Raw genomic sequence first — 16,248 nt, forward strand, 5'->3', positions numbered from 1 at the left:
AATAAGTTTTTTAACCTGAGTGGTAATCATTACTGAGAAAACCCTATTATTGTTCCTAGTAACAACTGTTGCTATTTACTGAACACAGACCAAAGCCAGTAGGTACTGCACTGAACAGTCTGCATATGTTATTTAATTCCTTCCAACAGCCTGGAAGTGTAGGCATTGGAAATGCCCATTTTGCAGACAGTGAAAATGGAACAGTTAAGTAGCTTGCCCAGCTTCTTAACTGGGAGCTTCTTAAAGCTGTGATGGTGTAGAGCTTGCACTTGAACCTGTCTCGGTCTCGCCAAGCCCTTGCTCCCTTCCACTGGGCTGCCCAGCCTGTAAGAATTCTTACCTGCACTCTCTGGTGGAGGCAAAGGTGTTAACTTCTTAGTGTCTCTGTTCCCTATAAAGAGAAACACAAGCATCTTTATCTCAGCATACATTTAAAGAGCTGTCTCAGTTTTATTTTTTATCTGCTTTATAATTAAGGTGTTTAAAAACTTAACCCCTTCTACTGTTAGAGATTTCTGCTCCACAGCTAAGTTTAGTTAAGTGATAGTCTGTGTGTGTTTCGGACATGATACTGATAAATGACGAATACACGTTTACATGAAAGCACGTTTTCTATATACTGAAGCATATCTGTTAGAGCCGATACGACAGTGGCTTCCATTGATCCATCAGAAAGTAGTCATCTTATCTACAAATATATCTTTAACTTTTTATCTGTACACTTTGTTTTGTAAACTAAAAGTATATTTTTAAATTAAACAAATCATACCTAAAGAGTATATTGATAGGTTGTTACTCATTTTTACTTTGAAAATAAATTGATGTTAGGCATCATTCCAGGGGTGTGCATTACCCATGTCATTTACCAACAGAAACTGATGGTCTCTGCTCAGGGGCTCATCACAGTGAGGGTTACAAATGTCAGGTTCAGGCCACGGCCCAGGGAGCGTCTGGGGCTCCCCAGCAAGGAGCCATTGGCCAGCAGCCTCTCTGTGGGATCTGACTGCAGCCCGCTTCTGCGCCTTTGGCCTCGGTGCTTTGTGCTGGNTATACTGAAGCATATCTGTTAGAGCCGATACAACAGTGGCTTCCATTGATCCATCAGAAAGTAGTCATCTTATCTACAAATATATCTTTAACTTTTTATCTGTACACTTTGTTTTGTAAACTAAAATTATATTTTTAAATTAAACAAATCATACCTAAAGAGTATATTGATAGGTTGTTACTCATTTTTACTTTGAAAATAAATTGATGTTAGGCATCATTCCAGGGGTGTGCATTACCCATGTCATTTACCAACAGAAACTGATGGTCTCTGCTCAGGGGCTCATCACAGTGAGGGTTACAAATGTCAGGTTCAGGCCACGGCCCAGGGAGCGTCTGGGGCTCCCCAGCAAGGAGCCATTGGCCAGCAGCCTCTCTGTGGGATCTGACTGCAGCCCGCTTCTGCGCCTTTGGCCTCGGTGCTTTGTGCTGGTCCCTGTCACCGGCCTGGTTAATTTTACCTAAAGCATTTATTATACCTCTTGGTTTATATTTCCATCTCTGTAAAACAACACAGGTTTATGTTGATATGTCCTAAGTATTTAGTACATTGTAGTTGTGTGCTTGAAGAATTCAAAGTTCATTACGCCAGTTGCACAACCACCATATTGTGTGGTGGGGCCGACGTTACCCTCCCGTTTTACAAATGAGGGAGCTGAGACTCAAGAACAGGGTGACTGAGACTCTCACACACGACTTCCACCTAATTCTTCTGATTCTAAAACTTGATTCCCGCCCCCCCCCCCCCCCCNCCCCCCCCCCCCCCCCCGCCCCGGGCTTCACTCTCTCTCTGACTGTAATTGGCCTGGAAAATCGTGCGTTCAAAAGGGAAGCATTCATGGAATAACAGAACCGTCATACGTTCAGAAATTTTTATTGATTTTTATCTTCAACATCTTGTAATTTCAAATAATTTAGCGCACAGTCTCACTACAAGAAAATAAGTGCCGGTTGGCCATCACTTGTACATTTTCTACTTCCCCCCAGTTAGGGGATTTCCTGAACATACTCTCTTGGAATAAAACACTTTGCTGGGAATAATGCGTAAATGGAGTTTTTAGAAAGACATCTTTTTCTCATATTTATCACCAGTCCTTTATCTTCCCATATTAGGTGGTGACCTAAGAGTATAAATATAACTTTGAGTGTTTTTTCTTTTATGCTTTACGCTCGAGCTGCACTTATTCCATTCCGTTCTGCAGACTTCAGTACGCTGCTTACACCTGAATCTGCATCAGGCAGCTGGAAGGAAATGTGTGTGACGAGTGTCGTAACATTTCGCGTCACAAAAAACCACGTTGTCACACACGGCACCCTGCAAGCACACATAAGACTAAACAGAACTATGAAACTCTCCGATACGGTTTTTTAAATCTATGTTTTCAGAAGTTGGAGAAACTACAAAACCCCACCAAAACTCAACAAGCCACAAATGTCGTTCCTAAGACTCTTTACGGCTGTCACGTTGCGTGTCCCTGGTACTCACATCACCCACAGTTCTCTCAGAAGCTCCGTGCACTCTGTTGGGTTCATCACAGTGACAGCATGTTTTCAGGAGGAGAGCACTTGTTTGTCTTCCCAAACTGGCCAGTTTTCAGGAGAAAAATGTGATTTGCAGATTGCATTCTCATCTTCCTTTCTCAGATGAAATTTTGAATGTGTTTATTACTTGACACGTGACATATTAGAAATCATCTGGTAAGGTAAAACCCTCATGCTAGTATTTGGTATGAGTCTTTTCTAATATGCTAACATTCTTGAGACAATGCCAAGAAATAAGCGCAGCCTTAAGAAAGGCCAATTTTAAAATTCAGAGTAAATTTTTTGAGATTAAATCTTTGTATTTGGTTAGAGAGAAATTCCATACGATAAAGTAGTAAAGGCTGTGTCCCATTTTTGAAGGCAGTATAGTTTTAGGGTGATGTAATGAATGAATGCAATTGTCCTTCAACCATCATGTATACGAATAACCTAGAAAACAGAAGATGCGGGTTGCACAGCCCCTCTGAGACCTCTTCACCTCCTGCTGTGCAGCTCGGATTCGGTCAGTTGGGGGTCGGACCCACAGAATCTGTTGAAGGTGCTTTGAAGATATTACCTCCCCAGAGACACGACTCTAATGCCTGTTGTTAAAGAAAGAGTTAGTTTAGTTTTTGAAGATGGTGTTAACCACTGTAAGACTTGGGTGAATGAAGTTTTTACAGCGTGACAGTCACCTAACACCCACAAGTGACAGGAGCAGTGCCCGCCCCCACTGACTCTCCGTGCCCCACCACTGAGCACCTGCCCCCGCCAGGAATCGCAGAAGCTCATGGGACCGGTGCTTCCCGGACAGGAAGCAAGGCTGTTTGGGCCATCGTTTCTCCTTCAACAAGTGAAACAGCCTCGCGTAGATACGCATTTCACTTCCATCAGGACTGCACTCGCGTCCCTGTGGGTTTCTCCAGGGGCGATTTAGAGCTTACACCTCCCTGTCTCGTTAGGGTGCCCTTGAACTTGGAGTAAGTGGGATTTCTCCCCTAAGAAAAAACGCCCGAGGGTAGAGATGAGTTCTTCAGCTCCACTTCGGTCTCCTGTTGCTGCTCAGGGGCCTGTGTTTACAGGACACTGGCCCATAGTCGCAGTGGACATGCCCGTGGGCACCGGCGGGCCCTCCACTGCACATGGACACGTGATCACTCCTGCAACACAGTGGGACTGGGAAATGCGCACAAAGACCAACTGTCATCCCCTCAGTTGTCACTGTAGGCAATGCACAGAAACATTTTCCTGAATAAAAGGCTCTCAAAGCCTGTTCTCTTATGCAGATTTAATCATGTACACAGCCTTTACAAAGAAAACGGAGCCAGATGTGGCTCCCCATTTATAGTTGCACAGATGGCTCCGAGCAGAGAGGAGTACAGTGAATTCAAAAGGAATTCCTCATGAAACTCCAGTGGAATGGAATCCTACATCCAGGGAGAAGATAGCCACGCACTAAATTCAGACTGACTTATGCTGATTTACACTAGCATTTTGTGGGTTTGGAGAAACCAGGCTGCTAAATTGTTCTTAATTTAAACACATACAGCTTCTGATGTTTTCTGCCAGATTAACTGTTGGTGATCTTTCTGCTGGTACTAATGCTATTGGAACACTACTGTTTCTAATTTCTGGCGTCTGATATAATGTACAGTTGTGCCTATTTCATCATGCTAATTTTTTTCCTGGGCAGTACATGTTCTTAATAATATGAGACACACTCACATAAACTCACATGCGTGTATATGTATGCGTTTGGTAGACATAATTTGATCAGACAGAGAAATTATATCTGTTTTTTATTTGAAAATGAAAATGGAAAGGAATGCTCTTTAGTATTTAAAGGACGTATTGTATTTAGATCTCATTTAAGTCTAGGTAATTGTACCTTTTAAAAAATTAATTTAAAATATCGGCATATCGGACCCGTGCAGTTTTTTAAGGCTCCATGTGTGAAAGGAGAACATGGGTAGATGAAGCAGATGTCACACTGAGAAAAACTACTAGAGCTTCATTCATCGTTAAGGCCGTGTTATTTTAAATGCAACAAAAACATTCAAAATGTAAAATGAAAGCACGGTTTTTTTCTTTTGAAAGTTATGCCTCCCAGAAAAGTATCCCTTTTAGGGGAGGGGAAAAACCCCCAAATCTCAAGACTAGCTGGGAGCAACACTGAGGGCAATTTTCAGTAACAAGTTTCTCTTACAGGCACTTCAGCATCAGTACAAAACCAGATTTTATACATTTTTGTTTCATTTACTGGGTTTCCAATAAGTAAAAAGGTCAAAGCTGCTGATAATTATTCAGTCATATCAAACCTCACAGATAATAGTTTTCTGCTGAAATACAGATCAAGATCAATTCTTCCAGAACCTGGCTATCACCTGGGAGGTGTAGAAAAACAGGGATTCCTGGGCCCCGGGATCTGTGTGGTCAAATCTCCCCAACTGTTCTCCGTGTCACCGGCATTTAGTGGAGACCAGCATTTGGGCACCACTGGCCTAAACAAATGTGGGGGGTGTGCATCTTCTGTAGACGGTTTACCAGTTCTTTTTCAACTAGTCCTTCCAATCTTGGTCTGTAGGAGATTTCCACAAGAGTTTAAACTGCTACATTTTATCGAGGGGTAATTCTCACCGGGGTGTTCTCACTGGGTTTTCCTCCTGGTCATGTGTTGCCAGTCAAACTTGTTCTCTTTGTTCTGGTGCTTTTTGGGTTTTTTGGACAAAAACTGCCTTATCACAACTTATTATCAGCATTGCCGCCTTGTCATTCAATATGCGCCCGCTCTGAGGCCAGGCTTTCGTGGCTGTGTTATTATCACAGACCCTCTAACCGCGTCAGAGCCCAGAGGTAAACAGCAGGCCCCCTGCTCCGCAGGCAGAGGGCTTGTGCGTGGGAGGGAACGGCGGGGTGGCGACCGCTGAGGTTTGGAACCGCGGATTCCTCTGGAGCACGCACAGGGTCTCAAGTCCTCGGCCAGCCCCACAGAGGCTGCGCGCTGCCAACCGCTCTGACTTCGGAGCTCTAAATTAAGGCCAGCTCCTCCGCTCATCCCTCCAGCCCTTTCATGTCCCCCAACCGCAGCCTGAGAAAGGCGCCGCGGTCTCCACGGCAGCAGCCCAGCACATGTTTACCTAACTCCTGAGACATGATGACAGTGGTCTGTGCGCCACCACAGCTTCTCCCCGTATTATTTTCGGTCGAAGCTGACTCCCAGGCTCTCCTCGCGTGTCCCGTGTTTTGCAGTGCCTTCAGCCCCGCCCCTGGAGAGCAGTGGAAGCTAAAGGAACAGCAGCTGAAGGTGCAGATCGCCCAGCTGGAGACGGCCTTGCAGTCCGACCTCACGGACAAATCCGAGATCCTTGACAGATTAAAAACCGAAAGAGGTACCTGTGACATGGCTGCTGACGCGCCCCTTTCACACCTGTGCCCGACGCGCTGCTGTTCACGGACTCGGTGGGTGAAGCGCACCCACCGAGCGCCTGGCCACGCGAGGGAGCCGCAGCCCTGTCTGCAGCTGTCCACGCGCGTGAGGACTAGTGGTGGCGGAAATTTCCTTTTACTCATCCTCGCCTATAGGCCAAAGGGATTGTTTTCCTCCGGGTTATGCGGGTGGTCTTTAACTTGGATAGCCTTCCTAAACTTGGAGCCTCTCTTTGCCAGTCAACAGGTGTTTATTTGCTGGACTCTGTTCTGAGTTCTGGGGACACAGCAGTGAGTAAACCAAAGGCCTTGCCCACCCACGGCGTGAGTGCAATAGGGGAAGCCAACAGTGACTGAGTGAGTGGGTCGGTGCCTGGCGGTGGCCAGTGCAGTGGGAGTCAAAACAAAGCAGGGCCAGGCGACAGCGCGGCAGCCTCTGACAGGTCGGCAGGGAAGGGCCCTCTGACAGCGGGAAGGCTGATTCCTCACTGTGACAGTGGCCACCCAAACCAGGAAGCCTTGTCGGGATGTCCCTGCTGTAAAAATTCAGTCGTGCGTGAGGGGAGGTGGCCGGAGAGCTGGAGGAGGGCAGGTGTGTTTTTGTTGGCTTTGTATTTCTATTTTTGTATCGTGAATAAAAACAAGGACCGAGGACGCCCCCACCCCCACAAAGAGGACACATGTCCCTGCTGAGTAATCATCATTAAGAAGTTTCGTGTTACGAGTCCCTGGTCTCACACTTCCTGTCCCCCAGAAGTAGAATTATAATTGTAGTGCATGTGTGACTGACCGTATTCCACACACGTGTACCACACGCAAATGCGCATCAGAGAAACTGAATTATTTGCTTCAAATGTTTTGTCTGTGGCTCATCCACTAGGCAAGTCCAGGGATGTGATAATAAGGTTGCTTCTTTGGAACATTTGCAGTTTGTTTTATGAGACCATTTAAAAGTTCAATGCAGGCTCAGTAAAAAAAAAGAAAAAATATCTTGTCAGTATTCTATATATTGATTTAAATCACAGTGACATTCTTCATTAACTATAAGAAAGATTTTCCCCCATTTTAACATTCCTGAAATTGAGATGCATTTTATAAATCATAACATTTAAAATTATGATCTGATTTTTTTTAACATTTTAAGAAAGCTGTAACAGAACACACTTTTATGATGGATAGTCTTAATTTCAATGAAACACTTCTATTTAGCAAGTGATTAAATTTCAGGAAAAATCATTTGTGAATGTTTCTCTAGAACAGTGTGAGTAAAATCAAATGGTGACGTGATTTCTGACTAGGGGGATATTTAAAGCTCTGATGTGAAAGATACATAACTCTGATGTCACTGCTGCAGAGTTGACCACCAAGCAGAGTGCCCCGTTTAGTAGTTGCTCAGTGAATTCCTGCTCCCGAAGAAAACATATAAATTGCGCTCTTCCAAAAACATATAAATGTCTCATTCTTAAAGGAAACAGAAATGAAGTAAACTTTTCTTATTTCTGTGCTTTCTGTACTTCTGTAGATATTAAGAATTCCAAAACTCCTATCTATGGACATCTGAATCAGTCTGAGCGTTCTTATAAATTATTACATCTACAATTGCCAAGTTATTTTATTTCAACTAGTCAATTTCTCATCTTTTTTAAAAAACTGGTTCTTATGTCTCTTTTGGGTTTTCTCAATAATAAAAATAACTCATGTGCACCATAAAAAAAAAGTCCCGTAAAAAAATTTTTATAAATCACTCAATTCACAGAGCTGAAGATAATCTCTATTAATATTTATGTATGTCCTTTCAGATTTTTCTCTATGTATAGATAGTTTTAAAACATGCTTTTTAGCTTACTATATTGTGAAATAGTTCCTTGAGTATGCATCCAAATTGACATCCTCCTGATCTGTCGTGGTTGTCATAGTTTCTCGGTGTGAGGCTAGATCACCGATTATCTAACAATCTTCTACTGATGAATTTTTAATTGCTTTAGTTTTTTAAGTGTCATAAAAATTTTCTAAACAAATTGGTGTACATTTATTCATTTTTTCTAAAGGAAATTACTGGAACTAAATCTCTATTTGTAAAGCCACTGTTATCTTAAGGTATTTTTTGCTTGAATACCTGAAATTTATAGGTCCAGTGATTTAAGGGTTTGTTTTTTGTGAAAATGTCACAATAGATTATAAAAAAACATTGCAGCCTTTAACTATTTTTTCCCAAAGAAACACTAAACCAAAAAATTGACATTGCCTATTTAAGGAAATCTTTGAATATTTGGAAAGTTCCTTTTTGTATAACAGATTTTGAAATCGTTTAATTTTACTTTGAAGTCTCTTCACACACTTACCTTTTCATGTACCAAGTGTTCTTTGCCAGAAGATGTTTCCCTGGCTTCTTGAACTCATTCATCTCCCGGGCAAATTATTTTTAGAGAATACTCACCTCTTTATTCAAGGTACAAATTAGTTTCAGATTGTGTGAATGTGTGGGGGAAGGATATGTAAATGCCGTTCGCATTTGGTGAATGCTTAAATTAACTGCATGTGTTTAAAGGCCGGCTTTTGAAAGCTCCTTTCTATCTTTAGCTGAAATGCATAATTCAGCATAATGCATATGGCTATATTGATCACAGCTGAAGATATTAACACAAAGGCGTTCTGAAAATTGTTTAGCCGAATTGTTCTCTGCACTCTGCTTATTACTGCTGTGCTTGAAGAACATAATTTTGAAAGAGTGAAATGTTATCTCATTTGAATAAAATGCTGTTTAGTTTAACCTGCTTTTTGTCAAATGATAAGGTAAAGTAGGTTATTTTTCATCTTGTACAGGGTGCTTTGATTTTTCATATTATAATTCAGCAGGTCTGTTTCCTCTTTGAACTACAGTGTCTCCCAATAAACAGTTTAATAAGGGAAAAATATAGTGAATAATTCTACATAAAATTCAATAGACAGAAAGTTACTGGTACTCAGTAATATCTTCTCCCACTGAGTTATTCACTTACTAATAATGCCATAGTTTAAAAATATCAGTGAACATATGGGGACACCGTTGTTGAAACAAAAACAAGTAAAAGAAGAAACATCGGAGTAAGTTGATTGATACTGACGAGCATGTCATTCTTAGGGCCCTGCTCTGGAGAACCGAGACAGCGGAGTAACTGGAGCACAGAAATAATCGTCTGAATGAGCTCGGGGCAGGGCTGCCCCTTACACTCAGTTCACCCTCAGAGTCCCTCGAAGTTTTGCTGGCCGGAGAAGGAACTTGTGTTCCCCTCGAGACCCAAGCTTCTGCCCCCTCTGTCTACGGCCACCTCCTTTTTGTCACCTAACCATTCTGTCTGGGGGTCGTTTTAAGCTGACCAACATAAAAGAAAGCTTTCCACATTCTTCCTCTACTCTCTAAACAAAGAGCAAGCTTATTTCATGAGAATTCATATTTGTTATGGATCCTAATTTTTAGCTTAAAGACAAGTATTTCACCTTTACTTTCAAAGTTTCCAAGTGTTGTCCACATTATAATTTTTTTTCCATTTTGTCCACTAAATGTTAGCCATGTATACCGTAGGATAACCTTTAACCTTTTACCAATAAGAAAAGGTATCTGTATATTTGATTCTAAAATGTCTCTGCACACCCTAGATTCACAGGTTGGTTGGTTTTACTTTTTTTAGTTTGCCAGGAAATAGGTGACATTAAAGCTATCCACATGTACTCCCTTTCTTTTTAACTGTGTGTTTTACCATTTCTTTACTTACATGTAGTATTTCTAGCTTGGAAACAGAAAGCATTTTAAATGTCAGAAACATATTTTTGTATAAAAAGCAGTCAGTGTGCAAATGTACTCATGTAAAGAATTCTTGGCAGAATGTATTGGCTTACTTTTTTTTTAAGAAGAGGAAACAAAAAATGTAGAACTTGAATTGAGGGCGAAGGACAATCATAAATCTCTGGGAGTGGCTGAAATGAGTGGGGACGCTCTGGTGACATGGTTTAGGGTCAGTCTGCCGGGAGCCAGATCGGGGGGTACTTTGACCAGCACAGTGAACTGTAGTGAAGAGGACACTTAAGAACATGAGACTAAAGAATAAACTTGTTAGGTAGCTACTGTGCTTTCTTTTTTTCAAGTTTAAAGCATGTTTAATGCAGGGAGAGAAAAATTAGTCTCTCTATGGATTTCCTGTCTTCATTAACGCTGCTACTCTGAACCCTTGCTGGCGGGCCTGGGGAGCACCCCCACCTCCGTTTCATGACCTCGGGGTCCGTGGCCTTCTCATTAACAGCCTGAGCTCATCAACAGCCCACGTGAATTATTACTGATACTGTCACACACTGGTTGAGAATCTATTTCTACCTTAACGGATTTGTTAAAAGTGTAGCTGATTAAAATTATGGCTTTAGCTATTACCAGAGAAATTATCTTGTTTGAATAAAAAAAAAAAACAACTTTTTGTTAAATTGAGAAAAGGAAATTCAAGGAACTCAAAAAACTAAAAGATAAAAAAAATTTTTTTGCATGCCTTTCAGGACCCTTATTAAGTAAGTAAAAATCATAGATTTAGAAACATATTTTCTTAGGTATTTTAGATAGAATGTTCCTTTGAAGTCCCAGAGGCCACAATTTCCTTATATTAGTACTGCGAACTCACGTCTTAAGTTTTCGATAAGCAGTGAATCATATGGTAGACACATGAGAGGGTCCGTTCATTCCTCCTTCCCCGCCGCCTCCGCTGAGGTGCGAGCTCAATTTCCTCTCTGACCAGAACCGTGCTTGGGGGGGGGGGGGGGGTGCACCAGGAGCTATATTCATTGAAAATGTGTTCTCATCCTGAATTCTCTCATACCTTTCTAATTGCGTCGACTTTATTTTTAAGAGCAAAATGAGAAACTCGTCCAAGAAAACAGAGAACTGCAGTTACACTACCTCGAACAAAAGCAACAACTCGATGAACTTAAAAACCGCATGAAGTTTTACAACCAGGTGAGCCATTTCCTTCTTCACAAAATAAACCCCACATTTTTACCTATGTATTTTATGCACAGAGAGAACACTATACTAGAATGAAAAAGAATACAAATATATTGCTTCGTGTATTAATTCTTGGTGTCAGGCAGCTTATGTTCATTCCATGAGGCTAATCTGCACAGTCGGGGTGTCTCTTGTACTTGCCGTCAACATCTCACTGGGACTTCCGCTTCCTCCATCTTTTGCAGGAGAGTGACATTAATGCTGATGAGCTGAGTGAAGCTCTTCTACTTATAAAGGTAACTTCTGAACTTCACTGTGAATTTCGTGTCTACATATAACTGTTGCAGCCTAATGAAGGCCCTTATCTGTAACCCTTTTAGGTGGAGAATGAATTATTCAGGAAACTGGTCAGGTGACATTTACTTACAGAACACACATATTTCATGATGACACCAAAATGACACTCACAGGGATCTCAAAAACTTTTGCTTTCAGGACTTTCTCCAACTGTAACAAACATTTTGCTTTTCCATGCCTTACTGTAAAACGAATAAACAACGTTCTGTCCTAAGAGATCTTGGTACACACTATCATTTTAAGTCAAAGATGGAATTTTAAGTGTTACCAGAAGACATTTTCCAGTTCTAGGATATTCTGTTGTTTACAGGAAGACATGAGAAAATGCATTTATTTCCTTTGAGATCATCACAGTGTAGATTTTAATCATATGAAGACACAGAAATAGAAATAAATGTACATGAATTCTTTTTTATGTCACGAAGTAATAAACTGTTTTTTGAATTCTCTATAATTGTTCCAAATGTCTGTCCAAATATATTTGCTATTGCAGGACTACTTTATTCCTGATGGAAAATGGAAATATATCTGTTTTCAATTAATGATTTTCCCTTGCTGTATCTATAGTAAATTGCATGATTACATTTTAGAGGCTCTTGTTTCAATAATAGAACATGGTTTTGTTTCAGGCTCAAAAATCGCAGAAAAATGGAGACCTCTCCTTTTTGGAGAAAGCAGACAATAAAGCTGATAGAGATCCAGAACACTCCCTGAGAGAGTTGCAAGCGACTCATGCAGAAACAGTGCAAGAGCTTGAAAAGACGAGGAACATGCTAATTATGCAGCATAAAATTAATAAAGATTATCAGGTAAGGTAATACACTGAGGGGGGGGAGTCAGTTTCCTGTGACGTTCCACGGATGATTAAATTTCTTAAGCAGCATCGTGTATGATCTTGTTGTAATCTGTGACCCTGTGTTGTCTATCACGTACCTGCAAGTTTGCCGTGTACCTGAGTACTTAAAATGAAAGGGCCCTCATCTGAGAGGGCGGTGGTGGCAGCGGACTCCCGTTGGCGCCCCCTGCAGGCGGACTGCAGTCGTCCTCAAGCCCCGCCCCAGCATGGTGCACGCGGACCTCCGCCAGTGGGAATCCCGAGTTTTGTCAATTTTATTTCTGATTTTATGAACAATTCTAAACCAGTTTTCTAAACTGTAAGCTATTTGAAGTCAGGAAAGTGGTTTCCAGCTCCCGGCATCTCCAGGATCTAGGAAATGCTTGAGTCACCCTTGCTTTAAAAAACAAAAATAGCACGAATCGCAAGTACCAACCCTTACCTCACATTTTAGATGGAAGTTGAGGCGTTGACCCAGAGGACGGAGAATCTGCAGCAGGACTACGAACTCAGAGCGGAGCAGTACGTTCACCTTCTTGACGTCAGGGCGGCACGCATCCAGAAACTGGAAGGTACGGTGTGCACAGTGCATTCATTATCCATCTCGTCCAAATCTGCACTCACGGTTTATTTTTGCGCCGCGCCCCCCCCCCCCAGTTTATAACTGTAATAAAAATTCCAGAAAGGCTGTTATGATCTGATTATTTTCTACTCAGGAATATGGAGTCATTCCCCACGGCTTTTTGAATTCAGTGCTGCTTGCAGACAAGATTTCAAAGCACTTCATACAGTATCTCAGACTAAATTTACCACCTCATTTCTAATTTCTCTTCTAAGTAACCTGTGCGTCTTAGCCAAACAAGCATGCCTGCTCTTGCTCAGTCCCGTCGCCGTGCCTTTGCCTCCTCCACGGGGACCACCTTTTCCCCCCCTGACTCCAAGATACACCCTTCCCTGCTTCAAAACCCAAGTGCAGGCCCGAGCCAGGAGGCTGGCTCCCATTACTTCTTGCCACTCCTTGACTGGAAATGACCTTGCAGCAGTTTTCCAGCTTGAGCAAGTATGAGGATTACAGGGGGGGCTTGGTTCTCTTGCAGCTTCCTGGGACCTCCCGGGACCCTGGGACCCAGGAGTCTATTCGTTTGTAAACAACTCGAAGCAGCTCCGATGCAGGTGCAAGGCCACGGTTTGACAAATACTGTCCTGGCACTCGGCACTTTTCCTCTCGGGTGCTGGGAGACTGTTGAGGGGTGTGATGCTAGATTTCCTCACTGCTGGGCTCCACACGCTCTCTGTGACGACAGTGTGAGTTCTGTGGTCGGAAGTACACTACCTCTCTTTCCTGTCCCTTGCCGTACGGTGCTTGATTCAACGATCTACGCCAGCAGCAATTTGACACTTAAAATTACTGAAGGTCCCAGAGGCCTTTTGTTTACATGGGTTACACTTGTGATATTTATCATATTAGGAATTAAAGGTGAGAAATTTTTAAAATATTTCAAGTCATGTTAAATAATAAGAAACCCATTCATGTTGACATGAATGACAGCATGTATTTTTAAAATGCAAAATTTTCTATACCAAAAAGTAGTGAGAAGAGTGACACTTTAATTTTTTTAAAGAGATTATTTATTTTTAGAGAGAGGGGAAGGGAAGGAGCGAGAGGGAGAGAAACATCAATGTATGGTTGCCTCTCATGCACCCCATGCTGGGACCTGGCCTGCAACCCAGGCATGTGCCCTGACTGGGAATTGAACCACAACCCTTTGGTTCACAAGCCCGCACTCAATCCACTGAGCTACACCAGCCAGGGCTTTTTTGTTAATTTTGAAATTGTTTAACATTTTTGCGATTTTTTTAATGTCTGGCTTAATGGAAAACAGCTGGACTTTTATATGTGCTTCTGTATTGAACCCATTATGATATCACATATCATGTAGGTTCTGGAAAACTTCATTATACACTCGTGAGAGAATAAAAATGTACAAAGCAAATAATATCTTAGGATTATTGTTTAAATAGTTCTGACTTCACAAACCTTCAAACTATGTCAGGGACCCTCAGGGGTTCCCAGACCACACTTTGAGAACCACTGCTCTAGGCAGGAGGGCTCAGAGAATATCTGTTTCTGACTGGACAGAGTTTTCCAGAAGTCACAAGGCAGTGTGCACCGTTCATTTCAAGTAGTACACAATAAAAATTTGCTTAATGGAACTTTCCTGACTAACAAGGTCATAGAGTTTGGGGTTTTCATTTTTTTGAGGTCGTAGTACATCCTTAGCAGTATATTTCATCTGTTCCCTACATTCATTGATTCAGTCCATAAACACGCCCAAGCTCCTGATGAATCCTGAGCAAAGTGCTAGGCTGTGAGAACACAAATAGGGGGACGGCTCAGGCGCCAGCCTTGGGGAACTCAGGAGGTGTGAACAAATAGACTTTTCTATGAAGAGCGTGGAGCCAGGAATATGCAAAAAGTACCAGCAGAAAATTGAGGAATAAATGCCTGTTTCTACCCGAAGGTTCAGGGAAGACTCCACCCTCTCGGCAGGGAGTGTTTGAAGATGGCAGAACTCACCACTAAGTACCAGCTGGAGAAGGCAGTCTGGGTAGGAGATGGGGCGGGAAGCAGGGCCCATGTGGGAAGCGCTGTCGTCCCTTTGGGGAACTGCATGTGGACCCATGGAGTGGGGACCCGGGAGCAGTCGTGGTGAAGGCCTGGGCTGCCGTCCTGAAGCATGGGAATCTCACCGAACTGGAGAGCCAATAAGGCATTTTTCCAGAAACGTGCCCAGGACTGCATTGTGGACATTCTGCTTCAGGATTGGGAAGAACGAGTTGGATAGGACGGAGGGAAGCAGTGGGGGTTACAGGAATCTAGGAAGTAAGCACTAGAGGTTAAGTAAGGCGGCAGCAGTGGAGACAGAGAGGACAGGGCAAAGACTTAGGAAACCGTGTTGAATAGGACCCTACAGGTGTCGGGAGCGGAAGCCAGGACGACGGTGGGCCCTCGCTTGGGCAGCCCGGCGAGTGCTCCCGCCAGCACCTGAGAGGCGGATCACAGAAGTAACGGGAAGGGAACACGACGGATGCTTTCTCTTGGCTACATTGAGTTTGATGTGCTTCGGACTATCTGGATGAGGGCTCAGCAAGCCGTTGGATGATAGTAGCCAAAACCCATAACAGGATGAACTTACCCATGAGAGACATAGACTAAGAGGAAGATAAAACTAGCAGAAAAGGAAGCCCTGCGGGAATGAGAGGAGGGGCGGGAGGAGAAGCAGGATTGCCACTAGGAGCCGCGGTGGGATGAAGACAGATGAAGTGGTTACTGTTGTCAGCGATGCAGAGGAATCCAGTAACGCCAGGACCAAAGTTATCCAACAGAGCAGTTAATTGGCCATGGACGACGACCTTTTCTTGAGTAGTTTCAGGAGGAAAGGAAGGCGGTTGCTGCTTGCAGGAGGCTAAAGGGTGTCTGCTGGATGCAGAGTTGGGGACGCAGTAGATGTCACTCTCCTGGAAATTTGCATGTACCTTGGGGGAAAATGTGTGTCTAGAAAGAGCTGGATCTTATTTAAAAATGGTATCTTTTTTAGGGAAGTGTAAATAGCATAACTTTAAACCACATAATTTGAAGTATACAGTTTGGTGAGTTTGGGCCAATGTGTGTACACCTGTGAAACCATCACCGTAATCAACATAGACAGATCCCTCACCCCCCAAAACGCAGTAGGAAAGTGTATCCAGGGTGGGATAAAGGTGAGTTTGCAGTTGCTCGGATGGACAGCAATACGGTGGTAAACTGCGTTCTGCGTGCTCGCAGCCATTGGCCCGCGTGGCCGCCCTGTGCTCCGGTGGGCGGAGGGGAAGGGCCGTGGGAAGGGAAGCGGACTCCGCAGGAGAGACGGCGGCAGAGCAGGAGGGGGAGCAGGTGCAACCCCGGCTCTTACCACGGCTGCTCCTTCGAAAGCCTTTTTTTCTTCTTTCGCGGGCAAGCCTGTGTGACAGCGTAAGTCGGGATTTTGTTGTTTAATAGGCGACGTCAAAACAAATGGTGAATTTCGGTGTGATGCAGTATTATCTAGAGAAAAGTTGT

General features: G+C 43.1%; 1 protein-coding gene across 2 annotated transcripts in view; it reads left to right on the plus strand.

Annotated features, from left to right (window-relative positions):
• Window positions 1–16,248, plus strand: part of RPGRIP1L (RPGRIP1 like) — an 83,756-nt gene that overhangs the window by 28,712 nt on the left and 38,796 nt on the right. Inside the window, exons 10-15 of one of the 2 annotated variants that reach the window (XM_037066302.1) lie at window positions 5,818–5,957; window positions 10,516–10,527; window positions 10,863–10,969; window positions 11,203–11,253; window positions 11,944–12,123; window positions 12,604–12,721. In XM_037066302.1, the coding sequence (XP_036922197.1) occupies window positions 5,818–5,957; window positions 10,516–10,527; window positions 10,863–10,969; window positions 11,203–11,253; window positions 11,944–12,123; window positions 12,604–12,721 (608 nt within the window). The remainder of the gene's footprint in view (window positions 1–5,817; window positions 5,958–10,515; window positions 10,528–10,862; window positions 10,970–11,202; window positions 11,254–11,943; window positions 12,124–12,603; window positions 12,722–16,248) is intronic. The other variant, XM_037066303.1, reaches the window with a different exon arrangement.

The sequence above is a fragment of the Sturnira hondurensis genome, unplaced genomic scaffold (genome assembly GCF_014824575.4).
Source record: "Sturnira hondurensis isolate 20B ecotype Veracruz unplaced genomic scaffold, ASM1482457v3 Scaffold0016617, whole genome shotgun sequence".
NCBI lineage: Eukaryota > Metazoa > Chordata > Mammalia > Chiroptera > Phyllostomidae > Sturnira > Sturnira hondurensis.